This window comes from Leptonychotes weddellii, chromosome 4, assembly GCF_054177405.1.
Source record: "Leptonychotes weddellii isolate Sample4059 chromosome 4, ASM5417740v2, whole genome shotgun sequence".
Classification (NCBI taxonomy): domain Eukaryota; kingdom Metazoa; phylum Chordata; class Mammalia; order Carnivora; family Phocidae; genus Leptonychotes; species Leptonychotes weddellii.
Genome location: NC_138372.1, coordinates 83,768,971 through 83,789,208, shown reverse-complemented (window position 1 = coordinate 83,789,208; position 20,238 = coordinate 83,768,971). Strand labels below are relative to the sequence as shown.

Genomic DNA, 20,238 nt, shown 5'->3' with positions numbered 1-20,238 from the left:
AAATTTAATGACAGGGCCAGGAAATGGAATGGAAATTATAGGTTTGAAAGAACGTTAAAAAGTCATCAAATCTCCAATCTCCATTAAGACTTATAACTAATAATTTACAAGGAAACATATGTCCTTCATATCATCTCCCAGGTTTTAAAAAACAGTGCTCCCAAAATCTCACTGCTAACAAAAACTCACAGCACCTTTTGGTCTGACCAGAGAAATAAAATGAAATAATTTTTTTCTATATGCTAGAAACTGACAAAAGCATATAGAAAGATAAAGTAGTATATAACTCTGCCTCACATTTAATTACCTGATTAGGAAGTCAAAATAGGCAGACTCTCATATGGGTAGGTGGACTTCTAGGCACTGTCCAAGGTATGCAATCAGAGTAAATAAATCCTAGCCTTGCTCTACTCCCTTGGCAGTAAAATATTTGCGAACTAAGTGATAGGGGAAACATAGGGGATACACAGTTACATGTATATCTTTTGTCCTTCCAATTTATCCAAACTATCCAACTTAAATGCCAATAACCTCTGGTCTGATTCTTTCTTTTAAGTATCTCTATAAACTGGTAACACCTATCAGACAATAAATATAATTTACTTTTCTTGCCTCCAGATTAATCTAAATTCTTTAAACTTTTCTTATCCTAATAATTCCCTCTAAAGTGCAATAGTCAAATTCTCCAAATCCCTTTCAGTTGTAATGTTTCAAGTCAGATACAGTAACCTTTTATCAATCTGAGCAGGGATAAATATGGAAGAAGAATCAAGAAAATATTTTATATTTCTTTAAGATTTTATTTATTTATTTGACAGAGACCCAGCGAGAGAGGGAACACAAGCAGGGGGAGTGGGAGAGGGGGAAGCAGGCTTCCAGCAGAGCAGGGAGCCCCATGTGATGTGGGGCTCGATCCCAGGACCCTGGGATCATGACCTGAGCCAAAGGCAGACGCTTAACGACTGAGCCACCCAGGTGCCCCTCAAGAAAATATTTTAAATGAAGTTCTTTTATATTAGACTCAAGGGTACAGGTTATAATAACAAATACACATTGTGGTAATAATGGGGATAATAAAGAAGGATGCAAAAACAAAGTCCAACAGAGAGAAAAGTTCAGTCTGAGTTTAGTGCGGCAGATGTTGAAGAGCCAACTAAATGCAAAAAAAAAAGATTTTGATATCAGAATATATGACTGATGTGGGAAATTAGTGCCTAAAGCAAGGTAAGTCAGACCTAAGAATGGCTGGGTACTTAAGTAATCTGGCTAGGAGTACCTAAAGAAAAAGGAAAAACAATGCACACTGACTAGATGTGAGAGGCAAAGGTCATGCAGTAACAGAGAACTTAAAATATTTCCAATTTTCTTTTTTTTTTTTAAGAATTTTTTTTTTTTTTTTTTTTTTTTTTTTTTGCGAGAGAGAGAATGAGAGACAGAGAGCATGAGAGGGAGGAAGGTCAGAGGGAGAAGCAGACTCCCTGCTGAGCAAGGAGCCTGATGTGGGACTCGATCCCGGGACTTCAGGATCATGACCTGAGCCGAAGGCAGTCGCTTAACCAACTGAGCCACCCAGGCGCCCCAAAATATTTCCAATTTTCAAGGTAGGTGGAACAGTAGCAGTACACAGTGACTAACAAATTAGACTGCAAGAAGGATACTTCCAAGAGGAAAAAATGGGTTACACTTTGAATAGGAAAAAGTGGAATACTTCTATTAAACTTGTACTTGGTAAAGTGCTATATTCACAAATAATAGCTGAAAAAAATAAAGATATCAAATGAGATAACTTGAAATCATATAAAATTTGATGAATGGGAAAGAATCTGCAATAAGTCAGTGGCAAAATTAAAGAGAAACTCCAATGAAAGAAAAAAAAGCAATGAATAGTTCTGATTATTTTTTCAACATACTCAATCTCTAAACCAATAATATAACCAAATTTTTACATAATACTCTGAACTAAAGATAACTCAAGGTTATGTATGTACGTGTGTGTATATCCATGTATATTTATGTATAGTGTTGAACATGGTTAGTACCCACTAATAATTGTCATACATGGCAAATATAAATTACTTTACACAATCCCAAATTAATAAAATAAACAATCATACTGATTAGTTAAGCAGATCATTCTATTCTCTATCATTTTGGAGAAATGTGACTTTACCACAGATTATGCTATAAAAACTGTATGAATAAAGTTTTCCTTAAGCAAATATATAATCCTAACGCATGCACTCCAATTAAGGTTAAGTCTTAATTTATTGCTAATCTTTATGTCTGCAACAATCAAAAGTTAGTTTGTGAATGTTAAGCCAAGTTAGTTTAGAAAACAAGCATAACTGTGTAACTGCTGACTGAAACACATTTTATTATAAAAACTTTCTAATAAGCTGTTTGTGACTATCAGTCACCTAAACAAATAGAATAAAATTCAAAGAATAGATTAATGGTTCTAGATTCCAAATAAATCTATATCTTAAAGGTATACCACCAGTCAGAAGGGTTTCCAAGTGTATTTGAAATTAAATCTCAAAGGCCATTATGAAAGATATCAAATACATGCAAACTAAGGTAGTATTAATTTCAAACTCTCATTTTTTTATTCTTGGCAGATTAAAAAAAAAAATTCGGATCCAGAGCCACGGCCTTTCAAAACACAAATGCAACCACTTCAGATTAGTATAATCCAAACAATTTTAGCAATATACAATAAGAATTCCTTTTCATGTTTTCAATGTTTATACCTAAAAGTTCACCACTCTAAACAACTAAACTATGCATAAACTTCCTTTTTTGATGAGAAACATTTATATTTAAGGACTCCAATGAATTATCCTTCCTGGATAACTAAATACAAATAAACCACATATGAAATTTCAAATTAGATAAATAAACAAAATGTAATATAGAAGAAGAAAAAGATTTGAATATTTCAAGCCTTCACTGTTGTTAAACAGTGAGAAAGGACCAAGTATGAGTCCACTCGTATGAGAAATGCTGAATGTCTGTAGGTCAACAGCAGTTTCCAAAAGTCTCTACACAAAACACTGTGGATATAATAATTATTGCATGAGCAAACTCTTAGTGTCTTTGGTTTGGCAGCCCATGATAAATCAGGAAGAAGTTAAATACTGAAGGTTTTTCGTGGGGGGGGGTGTTGATAAACTAGAAAGAGGCTCTATTTTTAGATTATACATGGAGTTAATCTGAATTATGCCAGTGACTACACTAATCACTAAAACTGCTGTTTTGTAATTATAATCCTCAGTGATTACAATAATTCAAGAGGATAAAGCAGTTCCTTCAAAATTTCAAGGAGATTACTTTTATGCAACATCCCTAATCTTGGTTTCCTTTTTCCCTACAAAGCAGTTATTGAATCAAAAGTCCTGCTCCAACAAGATTACTTATTTTTTTTTAAGTAGGCTCCACACCCAATGTGGGGCTCGAACTCACAACCCCAAGATCAAGAGTCACATGCTCCTGGGCGCCTGGGTGGCTCAGTCGTTAAGTGTCTGCCTTCGGCTCAGGTCATGATCCCGGGGTCCTGAGATTGAGGCCAGCTTCTCCCTCCCCCACTCCTCCTGCCTGTGTTCTCTCACTGTCTCTCTGTCAAATAAATAAATAAAATCTTAAAAAAAAAAAAAGTCACATGCTCTACACCAACTGAGCCAGCCAGGTACCCCAAGATTACTTATTTATATTTACAAATATAGGGATGCCTGGGTGGCTCAGTTGGTTAAGCGTCTGACTCTTGGTCTCAGCTCAGGTCTTGATCTAAGGATTGTGAGTTCAAGCCCCAAGTTGGGCTCCACGCTGGGCATGGAGTGTGTGTGTGCGTGTGTGTGTGTATATGTATGTTCAACTAAAGGAATAAGTATGTTCATTAGAATAAATTTAGTACTTCTCCCTATTACTTAGTTTTATTTCTCATCAAACTGAAGCCCAGAGTTTACAAATAATGTTAATTTTCTCTCCTATAATGTTAAATAGATATGGTTCTTTTAATCCATTAGTAAAATTAGTAACCTTTTGAAAGAGTTTCAATTAGACACCTGCATAAGGAAAAGGATTTCTAGTTAACTGTTCGAAACACATAAAAATTGATACATAGAAGTATTACAATACCAAAGTTATAAAAGACATAGTAATGACACTTAAAAAAAAAAAGACATTCTAAATTTTCATCAATCCCAATTATATTTCAGTGCTCTCCGAATGACTACTCAGGTTACAGAACCAGGAGATCACAAGAATATGTCTGCAATCCAAAAACACTGATGATTCACACTAAGCCCAATTTCTACCAAAAAAACCCTCCTGAATGTGTATATATTAGTCCTTGCCCTTTCTGATCTGTAACCTTTTTATTAATAAATAAGGAGAAATAAATTCCAAATGCAAGAGGGTTAAAAATGTCTAAAAAGGGTCCCTAGAGAGTTTGAATTTTGAATTCTTTATAGGAAAATGTAACTTTGTCCTCTTCCAAAAGTTATCACTATCCTGTGGAAAAATGTTTTATTTAATTCAATAATGTTATGAGATGATATGGGAAGAATGATTCTAAATAAAAAGGACCATAAAAAAACTTTTTGGAAGCAAGGATATCTGTACTGCACCTTGAAGGATGGGTAGACCTTATTAGGCAAATGAAGGAAAGGCATTGCAGTCACAGGGAAATGGCTCAAGCAAAAGCAAGGGGGTAAGAATGCACAGAACGTATACCCAGGACAAGCACACTGGGTTGGGAGTAGGAAAAGTCTTAAGAAGGTACTAAAGTGTTAGGGACTGTGAATATGTATGTGGCCTTGTATTAAACCTTGCAATTTTTTCAACAAAGGAATAGCAAAGTCGGATCTGTGTTAAATAAACTGCAGCAACACAGGGTAAAGGAGGGAGACAGAAGGAAGATACTTCGAAAACTCCAGAAGCAACTACTGAACAGGAAGTTTTCTCTTGTCATCTCAAAACACCAAGCAAATTACTTTGCACATAATCGATGCCCAACAAATGTTTTTTAATTTCTTGCCTGGGAAGAAGATAAGAACTATGAAGTAGCAAAGAATCCTATACTAGTGAGAAAACTGGGCTTTAATACATATATGCTCCACAGTAAAGAGTATATTCATATTCATGTAAATAACTCAGGAAAGTTTTAATTTTTTACTGTTTTTGTAAAGATGATTACAGGATATTGAAAATGTTATATGATTTATAAGGTACTGAAAGGAAGACAGCAGTCTTAAAAGGAGGACTGAAATATTTCTGCATAGTTCCCAATAAAACACAACACCTACAGGCATCTTAAAAGTGGACTGTGTCCCTACAAATGGAATCCAGAGATCTGGAGGAGATTTAAACAACTGCAGAGAAGCAACAGAGCATGTGCTCTGCGATCAGGTCACAGTTTGACTTATTAGTTATATGATCTTGAGCTAGTTAAACTCTCAGCATTGGTTTGGGCATAATGACACTTATCCAACATGTGTTGTGATGATTAGAGATCCATTTTATAAAGTATCTAACCCAGTGCCTGGCTCTGGTACTTAACAAAAGTACTCAATAAAGTATAGTAGTAATAATGATAGTAGCTGTTATTACTTTTTTGAATGTCTATTAGATTTAGAATAGTCTAAATCTACATCAGTTTTTTAATTTTCAAATTCCAGAGAACTAATTAAAAATTTTACCGTTTAGGTAAATCTTAAGTACAAGGCCATTTAAAAAATTACTATAGTCTATCTTCGTTGTAATTAGCTTAGTACCAAGTCTGAGATTTATATTAAAATATAACATTTGTAACCTTGCATGTCTGATTTAATAACATTAGAAAATACAACTAAACTGCTGATCTAGCCAAAGCAGATTTGGGGGGAAACGCCTCTACAATACCATACAACTTTTTACATTGTATCTGCTCCAAGGAACTTGCCAGAACGAATCCATGGTAAGGTGGAAAGCAGAGTAAATCTGAGACTGCCCTTACACCATCACCCCTCCAGCCCTCACTCTACACACACACACAACCCCCCCCCCCAGGTCAATCAACAGTGATCGTTTAGAAGTAAGCAACATAAAAAGCAACGAAAGCTGCTTCTCGAATAGGGACAACCCAAGCAAAAAATGGTCTTTATCAGAGGTAATCACAGGGTGGTTATCAGACCAGAAATCTTTGGGCACCCTTCTAAAGTGGCAGCTTGAAAATTCAGCTCGATTGGTATGTTAACCCCACACACACCACGAAAGACTCCAACTCAAGTTGACAGAATGGAAAGCCAAGAAGCTACTCTGCTTAAACTCTGCGGCAGGGTTAAATTATGCATTAAGGCAAGTAAAATTTCCATCCTTACTCGTTTTCTTTAACGAAGCTCAAATGATACCAGTTAAAATGATCTAACTGGTTACCACTAAAACAAAGAAAATTATAGATTTTCCACGTTTTAACTCTTCGAAGATATCTATAAATGATACAGATTTTCGGATAAGGGCTTTCTTAACATCCTCTGCTTACTAAAACTTTTTGCAGCAACTACCAATATCTACGGTAACTCGACAAGTCGGTGCCCCGAATGCATGAATTGAAATGTGGTAAATGCAGGTGTTTGACAAACACTGCCCGCTTTAGACAGCAAGCGCATGACTACAAGTGAATGCTATCTGCCTCGGATTAATTCCACGGGGATTCGGGTTTTTAATCCACCGTTTGTTACACTCAGAATACGTGAGGAGTCGCTGTGCCCTATCATACTCTTTATTTTTTTAAAAAAGTTAGGGAACAAAGCTCTCAAACTTGACTCTCATTTAAAAATCTCGCAACAAGAAAGCAACTCGCACTTCAGCCAGCTGCTTCTCACCCCGTTTCTGGTTTCCTCACTCCGGTCACCGCCGCGCGGGTCCCCGCCGCCCACCCGAACAAAGCAGGCGGACCCCAGACCCGGGACACAGAACCTCCTCACCCAGCCCCGCACACACACGCCCCTCCCAGTCAGCTCCCTCCGCGGGGCGCCCTGAGACGCCTCAGAACTCACCTCCCACGGGCCGGCGAGTCCCGGGAGCGCGGCGGCCGCGACGGAGCCGCAGCAGCGGCCGCCTCAGGCGACGGACGGGTGGCCGCGGCCCCTGCCCCAGGCGGATCCGCGCGCCAGGGGTGCCTCGCCAGGCAGAGGCACTGCGGGAGGCAGGCACTCGCCCCCCGCCTCCGCTCGCCGCAGGTCACGTGGGCCAGAGCTCGCGCGGCTCTCCCCCCACCCAGGGGTCGCGCGGCGCCGCCGGCCTCCACAGCGCCCCTCCTCTGCGCCTGCGCCCCAGCTCCAGTAGCTCCCATTCAAACCGACAACGCCCCGCGTCTTTCGGACCCGCCAATGGCCAGCGCGGGGGGCGGGGCGGGGCGGTTGTCCGCGCCTCTGCCTCCACAGTCCCGGGGCGGGGCACTGCGCGTCAGGCTGAGGGGGCCCCTGGGGGGCTTGGCCCTTCGCTGTTCTGGGGCCTGTCGTCAAACACCAAGTTGAAACTGCTTTCCTGCCCTCTTACTTCTTCTTCAGACACTGAAGGGTGGAGCGATAAGTATCGTCCAAAGAGTCTTCAGAGAGGGTCTGGCCCGGACCCCTTTAAAAGATGGGCGCCCAGAACAAATGCGTCCGGCACTGACGGCTCGGTCCAGCCTAGAGAACGAGTTTCCCAAGCGGCCTATGCGGGATGTTTAAGAAAAAGGGCTCTGTGACAGGAACAGAGGGACCCGTGTCAAAGTCCGAACAAGGCAGCCTCAGTTCTTGCGGCCCTGTCACAATTCCGGCGTTTCCAGCTGTTAAGAAAGCAAACTTGTGTTGACTGCAGAGTTGCCGGATCCCAGGAAAACTGGGTGGCACTTGACTCAGTTTCAGGCCGCTATATTCCAGATACACTGGGAAAAGGCAGTTTTATTTCCATGCACCTCCTCCATTATCAGGTTTAACCAAAACATAGGTCTCAGTTCTTCACAGAAATACCAAGACTACAGGCTCTTTGGGCTAAAGAGTCGGATGAATTTAATTAGATTATTTCTCAAACATTTCTCCACTGAAATGAAATTTAAATGTTTCTGCAGGTTTAAGGGTGTGTTAGAGAAAACCCCACTTTCAGTATCTCTCTGAATGATGGCCATAACCAGTGATCCAAGCAGCATTTCTCTTCCTGGGAACGTGTTATGTATCGCAAATTGGTTAAAATAACAGCTTTGGCATCACACTTGACCTGGATTTGAGTTACATCTTTGCCACTTATGGGCTGATTGACCTTAAAGGAGTTACTTATCCTCTTTAGCCTTAGTTTCCTCAACTGCAAAACACAGGTAATAAAAGTGGTGGTTATGCTTCCGTGAGGTAAGTTTTGTTAAGCGCCTGACTGCTTGATAAATGGTACCTATTATTATTATCAGCAACTACCTTTAAAATCAGGTACTTATAAACAACAACTGAATTAGATGGCTGTACCATTTCAGAGGTAGGTATTATAATTCTTACTCATAAATTCTTTTTTGGGTGTTGATAGAATGTTTTCCTATCAACCATTGTCCAAAACAAATCATGTCCCGCCTGCAAATCTTCTCTTACACATGTGACTTTCTATCACTGGTATTAGTTATCTCCATCTTACTCAAGTTGAATTAGTTTTTAAATTATCTTTTAAAAGGCATAAATCAGATTATGTCACTCTCCTATTTGAAAACCTTTAGTGATTTATCATTTGATTTAAAATAAAGTCTAAATTCCCTACCATGGCCCACAAAGCCCTAAGTCATCTTGCCCTATCCACCTCTCTACTCTCCAGTATTTCCTTCTCCTCCTGGTTTACTTTGCACTTCGCTCCAAGTACACAGGATATTTCTCCAGCCCTACAACAGACCAAGCCTCAGGGTTCTCTCAGAACCTTCTCCCTGGCAGTTCCCCCTGCCAAGATTTTTTCCCTCAGGCCCTTTAAATGGCTAGCTACTTGTCAGCCCTCAGCTTTCAGCTTATTCATTACAGTATTTAGCAAGTATTTATTAAGTTTCTGCTATGTGTCAGAAACTGTTCTAGGTGCTGGGAATATAGTAATGAGCAAGAGGGAGCACAGCCCCTGCTTCCATGGAGTTCAATAAAAATAAATAAGAAAAATATCAGGTTGTGACAGGTATTATGCAGAGAATTCAAAGGGGGGTGATGTGAGGGTGAGTGACTGAAAGACAACTTTACATTGAGGGTCAAGGTAAGAAAGTCCACTTTGAGAAGACAGTATTCAAACCAAGACTCTAATTATAAGGAGCCAACTTTTAAGCAAATCTCAGGGAAGAGAACATTAGGCAAAGGAAACAGCTAGTGCAAAGCCCTGTGAGGGCAAGCTTTGTGGGTTTGTGAAACTGGAAAAAGACCACTATTGCTTAAGTGAAATGAGGTAGAGAAGAACCTACAGGGTGAAGTCATACCAGATCATGTAGACCTTTGTAAGCCAGGACAATGAGTTTGGGCTTTACTTTCTAAATGTAATAGTAGCCAGAGGAAGATTTAAACATGGGAATAACTTCATTTGTTTATATTTTTAAAGAAACACTCAGAAACAAAACCAGAATTTCAGACATTCTATAAGACAATTAGCCCAGACTCTTCACAAACATCATTGTCATGAAAAATAAACCAACCAAAAAAGGTACATGAATCTTGTGGAGTCCTAAATCAGAGAGAGAAAATGAGAGAGAGACTATAAAAGACATTTAAGAAACAATTGGAGAAATTTGAATATAGATAATATATTAGGTAATATTATAGAATTACTGTCAATTTTCCTAGAGGTGACATGGAATTATGGTTATATAGGAGAATTTTTTTATTTTTAGGAGATGCAAGCTGAAGTACTTAAGAATAAAAAACCATGACTTCAACTTATATGCAAATGGTTCAGCAAAAGACAGAGAAAGAAGAGAAATACAAACTAAATATTAACACTTAGACCTAGGTTAAGATATATCTCTTACTCTTATACTATATTATTCATGTATTATTCTTTTACTTTTTCTAGAAATTTGGAATTTTTCAGAATAAAAAGTAGGGAAGAAAATCGCTCCGTAGACTTCCATGTCTGAAAGTAATAACCCAGATACCCTGTTTACTCTCTCACTGAAAACAACTTAAAATGCTTTCAAATATTTAAAAAAATATATAAAATTTATCAATGACCTAGCATTCAAGTAAGGATTACTCAGAAGCTAGGAACTAGTAAAATAGATAAGCAGATGAACTTGAGATTTAGTTGTCACAGTCTCATGAGACATGGAAAAAAGAGACAAAGGCCAGGTCCTACCAAGATGAGGAATCTAATAAGAGACTCCACACATAAGCCAGGATCTCCCAAAGTCCTTGTCAACCTTTTCTCAGAAGACAACAAAAGAAAATTGCCTGCAGTCGTCCTCAACATAGAATAGAGGAGGATATATCTCCTGATATCTTTTTCTGTGTTTTTTGTTTTGTTTTTTTTTTTACCAAAGGCAATAATCTGCTCTACATGACTTGTCTGAAACTCAAGCACATAATTTACTTTAAAGTGGTTTCAGGTTGATGGTGCCCCTAGGCAACTGGTAAAGGTGAACCAAATCACCACTAGAGACTGTTTGTATCTCCCCAAAATTTATATGTTTAAACCTAATTCCCATTGTGATAGTATAGGGAGATAGGGCCTTAGATTAGGTCAAGAGTGTAGAGCACTCATGAATGAGATTAGTGCCCTTATAAAAAAGACCCAAAGAGCAGCCTCACACACAGGGATACAGTAAGATGACACCCCTCTAAGAACCGAGAAATGGGCCTTCACAAGACACGATGTGCTGGCACCTTGATTTTGGACTTCCCAGCTTCCAGAACTGTGAGGAATAAATGTTTTGTTTAAGCAATCCAGTTTATGGTATTTTGTCAGCTCAAGCTAACTAAGACACCGACTTGATCCAGACCCCCAAAATTTACACAGCAGAAGTTCCAAGAAATGTGAACTCTCAGTCAAATTACAAATCATACAAAGAAACAAAGCATCTTATACAAGAATTAGCAGGAAAAAAATAACAAAATCAAACTCTTAAAGACTTTGAAATTGTAATTACCAGCCATAGAATATAAATATGTTTAATAGATTTAAGGCAATAAAATAAAAGATTGAAGATACGAATAAAGAGCAAAATTCTTTCAAAAATGAACAAGCAGGTTTAAAAAAGAATTCAAAAAACCTTATAGACTTAAAAAAAAAAGACATAATAATTAAAATTTAAAAGTCAACAGGCAGGGGATACCTGGGTGGCTCAGTCGGTTAAGCATCCAGCTCTTTTTTTTAAGATTTTATTTATTTATTTGAGAGAGAGCGCGCACCGGGGGTGGGGGTGGGAGGGGCAGAGGGATAGGGAGAAGCAGACCCCTGCTGAGCAGGGAGCCCGATGCAAGGCTTGATCCCAGGACCCTGAGAGTATGACCTGAGACATAGTCAGACACTTAACCAGCTGGGCCTTCCAGGCACCCCAGCATCCAACTCTTGATTTCAGTTCAGGTCATGGTCTCAGAGTAGTGAGATCAAGCCCCACTTTGGGCTCTGTGCTGGGCATGGAACCTGCTTAAGAATATCTCTCTCCCTCTGTCTCTCCCCTCCTGCTTGCTCTTGTGCTTTCTCCCTAAAAAAAAAAAGTCAATGGGCAGGCTTAACAGCAGATTAGACATGCTGAAGAAAAAATTAGCAAACTAGAAGATAGAACCAAATTAATTTTTTCACATAAAAGAGAAACATGGAGGATAGAGGGAGATCTAACATGTCTAATCAAAATTCTAAAATGAAAAGAAAATGGACAATACCTTAGGCAAGATTTTAAAAAAAGAAAAAGAAAATAGATATTTACGCATAAGATAATAAAAATACAGAGCACCAAAAGCAAAGTAACTTTATAACCATTGCAAGAGAAAGGGCTGACCACCTCCAATGAAACAACACTTAGCTGATAGGTGACTTTGCAACTGTAAAAATATAACCCAGAAGAATGTAGTGAGAGAAAATGACTGTCAACCTAGAATTATTTAACCAGTAGAAATATCTTCTAAAAATGAGAGTGAAATAAAGGCATATTTAGGTAAACAAAAACTGATTTTGCCATCACAGACCCTCACTAACTGAAGTTATAAAGGTTACCTTTCAAGAAGAAGGAAAATGATTTTAAATGGATAAAGATGCAAGAAGGTGGTGATAACCACAGTAAGTGGTAAACATTTGGATACCACTATTAACTGATGTCATTGTTCTTTCTTGCCTTGTAAATTCACTCATTCATCTATTCAAGAACATGTTTTTAAATACCTATTATGTGCTAAACACTATACTGAGTGCTAGGGACATAGCAGTGGCATTTTTACTGCATTTCCACATTACTTGAAAACCCCTCTGGTGTTAACGCTGCTGATATTGACATTTCCTTGATCCTTTCCCAGTGCCTTGGAGAAGGGAGAGAGCAATGAGTGTGCATAGCCTTACAACATGCAAGGTTGTTAGGATAGCCCAAGCTTAGTGTTGTTGTTTTTTTAAACATATGGAATTTTTAAAATTTTTTACTTATTTATTTTTTAAAAGATTTTATTTATTTATTTATTTGACAGAGAAAGACACAGCGAGAGAGGGAACACAAGCAGGGGGAGTGGGAGAGGGAGAAGCAGGCTTCCCACTGAGCAGGGAGCCTGATGCGGGGCTCGATCCCAGGACCCTGAGATTATGACCTGAGCCGAAGAGAGACGCTTAACGACTGAGCTACCCAGGTGCCCCATATGGAATTTTTTTTAAAGATTTTATTTATTTGGGGCACCTGGGTGGTTCAGTCATTAAGCGTCTGCCTTCGGCTCGGGTCGTGATCCCAGGGGCCTGGGGTGGAGCCCCGCATCGGGCTCCCTGCTTGGCGGGAAGCATGCTTCTCCTTCTCCCACTCCCCCTGCTTATATTCCCTCTGTCACTGTCTCTCTCTATGTCCAATAAATAAATAAAATCTTAAAAAAAAAAGATATATGTACCCCTATGTTCATTGCAGCATTATTTGCAATAGCCAAAATATGGAAGCAACCCAAGTGTCCATCAATAGATGAATGGATAAGGAAGACATTTTATACATACATATAGATAGATAGAGATATATATGGAGAGATATATATATCTATATATATATGGAGAGAGAGAGAGAGAATATTACTCAGCCATAAAAAATATGGGGTGCCTGGGTGGCTCAGTCAGTTAAGCATCTGACTCTTGATTTCCTCTCCCTCTGCCCCTACCCCCGCTCTCTCTCTCTCAAATAAATAAATAAATAAATAAATAAATCTTTTTTAAAAAATGAGATCTTGCCATTTGCAACAACATGGATAGATCTAGAGAGTATTGTGCTAAGTGAAAGAAGTCAGAAAGAGAAAGACAAATACCATATGATTTCACTTATATGTGGAATCTAAAGAAAAAAACAAACCCAAATGAATAAACAAACACAGCAGAAATAGACCCATTAACACAGAAAACAAACTGGTGGTTGCCAGGGGGAAGGGGGGGTTATTGAGCAAAAAGGGGTTAAGGTGAGTGGGAGGTACAGACTGCTTTTTATGGAATGAATAAGGGTTGAAAGGTACAGCACAGGGACTATAGTTAAGGTATTATAATAGGGTTGTATTGTAACATTTGGTAGTTATACTTGCAGTGAGAATAGCATGATGTATAGAGTTGTGGAATCACTATGTTGTACACTTGAAACTAATGTAATATTGTGTGTCAACTATACTTCAAAAAAAAGATGGCTTAGATGTATACTGGTTGACATAGATATAATATATTGGATTGAGTTCTTTAAGGAGTGTTTCAAACACTATAAATATTAACATTTTCTAACACCTTTCACAATGAACATGTATTACTTTTTGTAATAAGAAAAAACTAGTCATTGTGGATAATAGATAAATGAGCAAAGGACTGAGATAATTCACAAATGAAAAAATAAAATAGATTATTTATATTATATTTCATATATTTTCATAAATATATGAAAAATGTCCAACCTTATCAGTCATCAAAGTGTTGCAAATTAAAACAACATTGAAATACCTTTTTTTTTAATTGACAAAGTTTTTTTTAACCGTTCAGTGTTACAGAGCATGTCAAATTATCACTGCCATGTTGCTGGTGAGAACATATGCTTGTACAGACTTTTTGAAATCAATATTAGGAATATTAAAATTTTTATACTTGCCCTAATACTTTCCCACCTAAGAATTTATCCCAAGGAAATAATTTAAAATGTAGGTAAGGATGTTTACTGTTGTGTCATTTAAAAATATTGAAAACTGGATACAATCTAAATGTCTGTTGTTAGGAAAATGATTTATTACAGTGTAGCCATGTAGTGGATATAACTATTAAAAATAGACATTTATTTTAAAGTATAATAACACGAGGAAGTATTCTGCATGTTCAGTGAAAAAAATGCATGTTGCAGAATTGCTTATTTATTATGATCCCAACTATGGAAAACATGTTTAGTAAACACTAGAAAGAATTATGCTGAAGCCATCTGAGTCTGGACATTTCTGTACTTCCCCCATTTTATACAATAAGCTAAAAGCATAAAACAATAAAAAAGGTTAAAACTAAGAAAAAATACCATGGATCTGAATATTCTCCCATAAGTATGCTCTGTTACTTCCTTCTAGTGGCTTTCTATTAAAAATTTTTTTTAAAAAATACATAGATATGAAACAGGGGTAAATAGGGGTGAGGGGATAACAGCTTAGGAGTTTGGCAGGGGTGAGGGAATCTGCTCTAGGGTGGCTAATCATTCTTGGATTGAGGGCATTCCAGGATGCAGAACTTTCTATTTTAAATCCAGGACAGGAATTGGTAAAGGCAGGTGAGCCTACCACAAACAAGGTAGGTTTAAGAAACCTGTCCAAGAAAGAAAAGCAAGTAAGTAGTTCAAGACTTTAACCAGGAAACAGCCCTGTGTTCTTTTACAGGGTTAACTTTTGGGGTTCTCTAAAGCTGAAGTGGTCAATATCACTGCTTAACAGTAGATCTGGAGGCTGCCTTTAGCAAGGCAATCAAGTGCTTTTAATTCACAATTCATGTGGTGTCATGTACAAGGGAAGTTACACAATTAAACTTACTTACTACCCTGTTATTCCAAATATCTCTTCGTAGGGTGGATCCCTTAGAAAGGAGGCAGGACTCTCATGACTACCCTGGCAATCTCCTGTGTGTTGAACTTCTAAGAGTCTGTTTGCCTTTAGGATAATATGCGTACTCAAATGTTCTCCTCTGAAGATTATACCCATTATTTTATGACGCTATTATCAGTCTTAATTATGGGATTGCAGATGTGCCCAGAGGTTCCCTTGACGGAAATCATACAAATCTAAATTGTGGTCATTTAGAACTCTTTCTACTTCAGTGGCTAGACTCCAGCTCAGATAGGTGTCACTGACCCTCCCCCAACTTTTTTTTTTGGCATCAATAGGATCTCAGTGAGACCATGATCTCAGAGACATAAAAGACTAAGTAATTTTTTATTTTATTTTTAATTTTTTTTATTTAAAGATTTTATTTATTTATTTGACAGAGAGAGACACAGCGAGAGAGGGAACACAAGCAGGGGGAGTGGGAGAGGGAGAAGCAGGCTTCCCGCCGAGCAGGGAGCCCGACGTGGGGCTCGATCCCAGGACCCTGGGATCATGACCTGAGCCGAAGGCAGACGCTTAATGACTGAGCCACCCAGGCGCCCCTAAAAGACTAAGTAATTTTTTAGAGATGCCTCACTTCCCGGTTAGCTCATATTCCTTCCAAGTCATCATACATATACTTGCTAGCATGCTGGAAGGATTATGAAGAGTAGGTCTTTCAAGAATATTGAGCAACACTCCATATCAATGTCTATGAATTCGCCTTATTGCTTCTACTTACCACCCATTACAACTGCCCACCCCCTGACCACAAGCTTTCTTTAAGACATTTGTGAGTCCTGGAATGCCTGGGTGGCTCAGTTGTTTAAGTGTCTGCCTTTGACTGAGGTCGTGATCTCAGGGTCATGGGATCGAGTCCCGAATCTGGGGCTCCCTGCTCAGTGGGGACCCTGCTTCTCCCTCTCCCTTCTACTTCTCCTGCCTGTGCTCTCTGACAAATAAATAAAATCTTTTAAAAAAAAAGACATTTGTGAGTCCCTTAAACCCATTTAGAAGGCTTACAGGAGTTCTCTCCATCAAGCTAGGCATAAAGGTTTTTTTAGTCCAGCTTCCTCAATTAAATTTCTACATTTACATGCTCTTCCCTTAGGGGAAGAGGAGGGAGAGAGGGAAAGAAGACTTGACATTTATTGAATACCCTCCATGTGTCAGACACTGAGCAAGATACTCTGCATATTTCTGTCATTTAATTCCCACAAACACGTTTTATCCCCATTTTGTGGATGAGGAAACCGAGGTGGAAATCACTTAGATAACTTATTCAAGTTCCTCAATTAAGAAAGAGCAGAGCTGAATCTGGTTTATAAAAATGTGTGCTCTTTCCACCCTCCTCAAACAGCCAAATGGGTCTTCCTCTCTGCTTGCCTTCCTCCTTCCTCCCCATTCCCTCCTCCCTCTCTCTCTCCTTCTTCCTTCCACCAATATTTTAGAATTGTAAAAGGCTATTGGAGAGATACACAGAATGCTCTGAAAGCTTCTATCAGGGGAAGCAGGCCTCGTATAGGAGGTGACAGAAGGTTCTAGAGGAAATGACATGCTAAGGGATGAGTAAGAAATAACCAGGTAGAGGGAGGAAGGTGGAGTGGCCAGTTTGGGCAGAGTAAACAGCATGAAGTGAAGGCCCCAAGGTGGCAAGGAGACCAGGTATCTGAGGAACAAAAGAGATGAAGGGCAGACAGTAAGAGGGAGGAGTGAAACTTGGCTGGTGAGGGAGACAGGGGCAAGGAGAGCGAGTGTTTGCAGCTCAGGGAGAGGGTTCTGGCCCTTCCCTGAATGCACCTCCCCTCACCTGAAGCCCTGAGCAAGAGGAGTATTTTCAGTCTTTACAGAGAAAACATTTTTTATCTTTAGAGTAGTATTTTTTTAAATGAAGGCCTTTTGGCACTTTAGAGGTGATCATTCTTTTTCCAGGGCTGCTCTGTACATAGCTCCCACCCTGTTTCCAGGTACTAAATGCCAGGAGCACCTTCCCAGGCAGGCAGCGCGGTGATAACCTCGTACACCCCACAGTTTCTGAAACCCTTGGCAGTGACCCCTGCCTCCTACTGAGAACCAATACCCTCGTTGGGGCTGCCGTGGTGTCCCTGCCACCAACTTCATGACTGGGCTTTAGCCCTTCATCCACCGATAGCCAAACTCTTCTTTTGGTGGATGGCCTTCCCTACAGGTATCCCAGTGGTGCAGGTTTGTGTCTATGACATACTAGGAACATTTGTCATTCCATCAGGTAACTGTTGAGTCTCTGCTCTGTGCCAAGGTTGGGAGTAGAGATAGGCTAGTGACAGAGACAGAAGTGAAACGATTCATTATAACCTGGTGGGGAAAGTGCAGCCGAGGATGCTTGTCCGGGAATTGGAGGTGGCAGAGGAGGTGATGGTCTCTCCTGGCCAAGGAGGCAGAGAGGACAGCAGCACATTTTATGGAGGCAGCAAACACAGGTGAGCTTGGACGGCTATAAATAGCTTGGCATTGTTGAAGCATGAATTTCAAGTCCAGGTGTGGCAGGAAGACAGGTTGGAGAGGTAGGCAGCCCACACAGTTCACAAAGGGCCCCGTATGCCAAGCTAAGGCGCTTGGATAATATGCAAAATAAACTCCCAAATGTGTCTACTTGCAAATCTTCAGTCATCCTGAAATGGTAACATCTGGATGAGGTGTATAAGAATTTTCTGAAGAGGGCGCCTCTGTGTGGCTCAGCCGTTAAGCGTCTCCCTTTGGCCCAGGTCATGGTCCCAGGGTCCTGAGATCGAGCCCCTCATCAGGCTCCCTGCTCCACGGGGAACCTGCTTCTCCCTCTCCCACTCCCCCTGCTTGTGTTCCCTCTCTTGCTGGGTCTCTCTCTGTCAAATAAATAAATAAAATCTTTAAAAAAAAAAAAAAGAATTTTCTGAAGAGCTATACAGATCAGGTTATTGCAGCTGGGCCAAAGTTTCTCTCTGGCTCTTTAACGTCAATTATGAAGTTCTTGTGTGCCTTGGAGGATTTTGAAGATTCTTTTCATGTATGTTTTTTAACAGCTTTATTGAGCTGCAACTGACATAATAAATCACACAATTTGCCAAGTTTGACGTTTGTATGACATATTTATACTTCTGTGAAATGAGCACCACAATCAATGTATCCGTCAATCAAGAGAGGGAAGTGGGGGGGGGATGGGCTAGATGGGTGATGGGGATTCAAGAGGGCCTTTGCTGTGATGAGCACTGGGTGTTCTATGTAGGTGGTGAATGAGCTGACTTGTACTCCTGAAACCAATATTGCACTGTTAACTAACTATAATTTAAATAAAACTGAAAAAATAAATTAAAAAAGATATATATATATATCCATCAACACTAAAAACGTTCTTATGCCCCTTGGTAATCCTTCCCCCCAACCTGCACCCCAACCCCAGGCAATGAGTGATTTGCTTTCTGTCACTATATATTACTTTGCATTTTGTAGAATTTTATATAGATGTATACTCTTCTTTGGCTTATTTCAAATGGCATAATTATTTTGAGATGCCTCCAGTTGGTTGCATGCATAAATAGCTATTGTTTATGGTTTTTTAATTTATTTTTTAAAAAATAAATTTTATTTATTTACTTATCTGAGAGAGAGAGAGAGAGTACTCATGAGTGAGTGGGCAGGGGAAGGGCAGAGGGGGAGGGAGAGGGACAAGTAGACTCTGCACCGAGCATAAGCCCCACAGGGGGCTCGATCTCACAACCTTGAGACCAGGACTCTGAAACCAAGAGTTGGTCACCTAACCGACTGAGCTGCCCAGGTGTCCCAATCATTCACAGTTTTTTTTTTAAAGCCTTCCACTTTGAGGTATGTCTTCCTATAGTATTTACTGTATCTCAACAAGTTTGCTCCATGAGATGACAAAGCTCCATTTTCAGAGGGGCTTTGGGGGTAACAGGCACAAGAGATACCAGCTGGGGAAGAAATGATGAGGCATAGGTCCTGGTTTTCTAAGAATTCTCCAAAATATAAAATAGAGTACTGTGATAAACAAAATAATGGCTCCCAAAGATGCCTACATCTTAATCCCTGGAACCTGTGAATATCACTTTACAGGTCAGAAGAGACTTTGCAGGTGTGATTAAGTTAGGGGTTTTGAGGGGAGGAGGTTATCCTGAATTACCTGGGGGGACCCATTTTTGTAATCACAGGGGTCCTGTGAAGTGAAAGAGGGAGGTATGAGGGTCAGAGTCAAAAAGAAATTTGAAGATGGTGGGACGCCTGGGTGGCTCAGTCGGTTAAGCATCTGCCTTCGGCTCAGGTCATGATCCCGGGGTCCCGGAATTGAGTCCCTCATCAGCAGGGAGCCTGCTTCTCCCTCTGCCTGCCACTCCCCCTGCTTGTGCGCGCGCTCACACGTTCTCTCTGATAAATAAATAAAATCTTTAAAAAAGAGAGAGAGATTTGAAGACGTTATGATGTTGGCTTTGAAAATGGAGGAAGGACTACCGGGCCAAGGAACGCAGATCACCTTTAGAACTGGAAAAAGCGAGGGAATGGATTCTCCCCTAGAGCCTCCAGAAGGAATGCAGGCTGCTGACACCTTGCTTTCAGCCCACTGAGACCCATTTTTGGACTTCTGACCTCCAGAACTGAAAGATAATAAATTAGTGTTGTTTTAAGCTACTAAGTTTGGGATAATTGGCTACAGCAGGAATAGAAAATTAATAACCAATCCTGTTAAAAAAAAAAAGCTCTGTTGCTTCTGACCACTTCTATTTCTTCTTCCACTTTGTGACACGTGGTCTCATAGGAGTGGAAGCAAGTTGGCTTTGGAATCAGACTGAGCTGTCCTAGCTGCTCCTTTGAGCTCGTTTCCTTAGCTTACAGCGGGGATGACAGAGTATTTATCTCAGGAGCCATGGAAAGGATTGATGAGATGAATCAATCCCAGCATGTACTGCGCCCTCCATAAAACTGCTTTCTTTACTTTCCACTTAATACTAGAATCCAAGGGACAAATCCCCCCTGCTAGTGCCCCTCTGTG

At 39.8% G+C, this 20,238-nt stretch overlaps 2 protein-coding genes across 5 annotated transcripts in view; one reads left to right on the top strand and one right to left on the bottom strand.

Moving 5' to 3' along the window:
• Positions 1-7,345, bottom strand: part of GPSM2 (G protein signaling modulator 2) — a 46,127-nt gene extending 38,782 nt beyond the window's left edge. For 2 of the 4 annotated variants that reach the window (XM_081815575.1, XM_081815574.1), the window contains exon 1: positions 7,035-7,345. In XM_081815575.1, coding sequence (XP_081671701.1) covers positions 7,035-7,330 — 296 coding nt within the window. In that variant the 5' untranslated portion in view covers positions 7,331-7,345. The remainder of the gene's footprint in view (positions 1-7,034) is intronic. The other 2 variants (XM_081815576.1, XM_081815577.1) reach the window with 2 other exon arrangements.
• A 92-nt stretch (positions 7,346-7,437) lies between these two features.
• Positions 7,438-20,238, top strand: part of AKNAD1 (AKNA domain containing 1) — a 55,936-nt gene continuing 43,135 nt past the window's right edge. The window contains exon 1 of the mRNA XM_006742049.3: positions 7,438-8,363. The gene's annotated coding sequence lies outside the window, so the exon portion shown is untranslated. The remainder of the gene's footprint in view (positions 8,364-20,238) is intronic.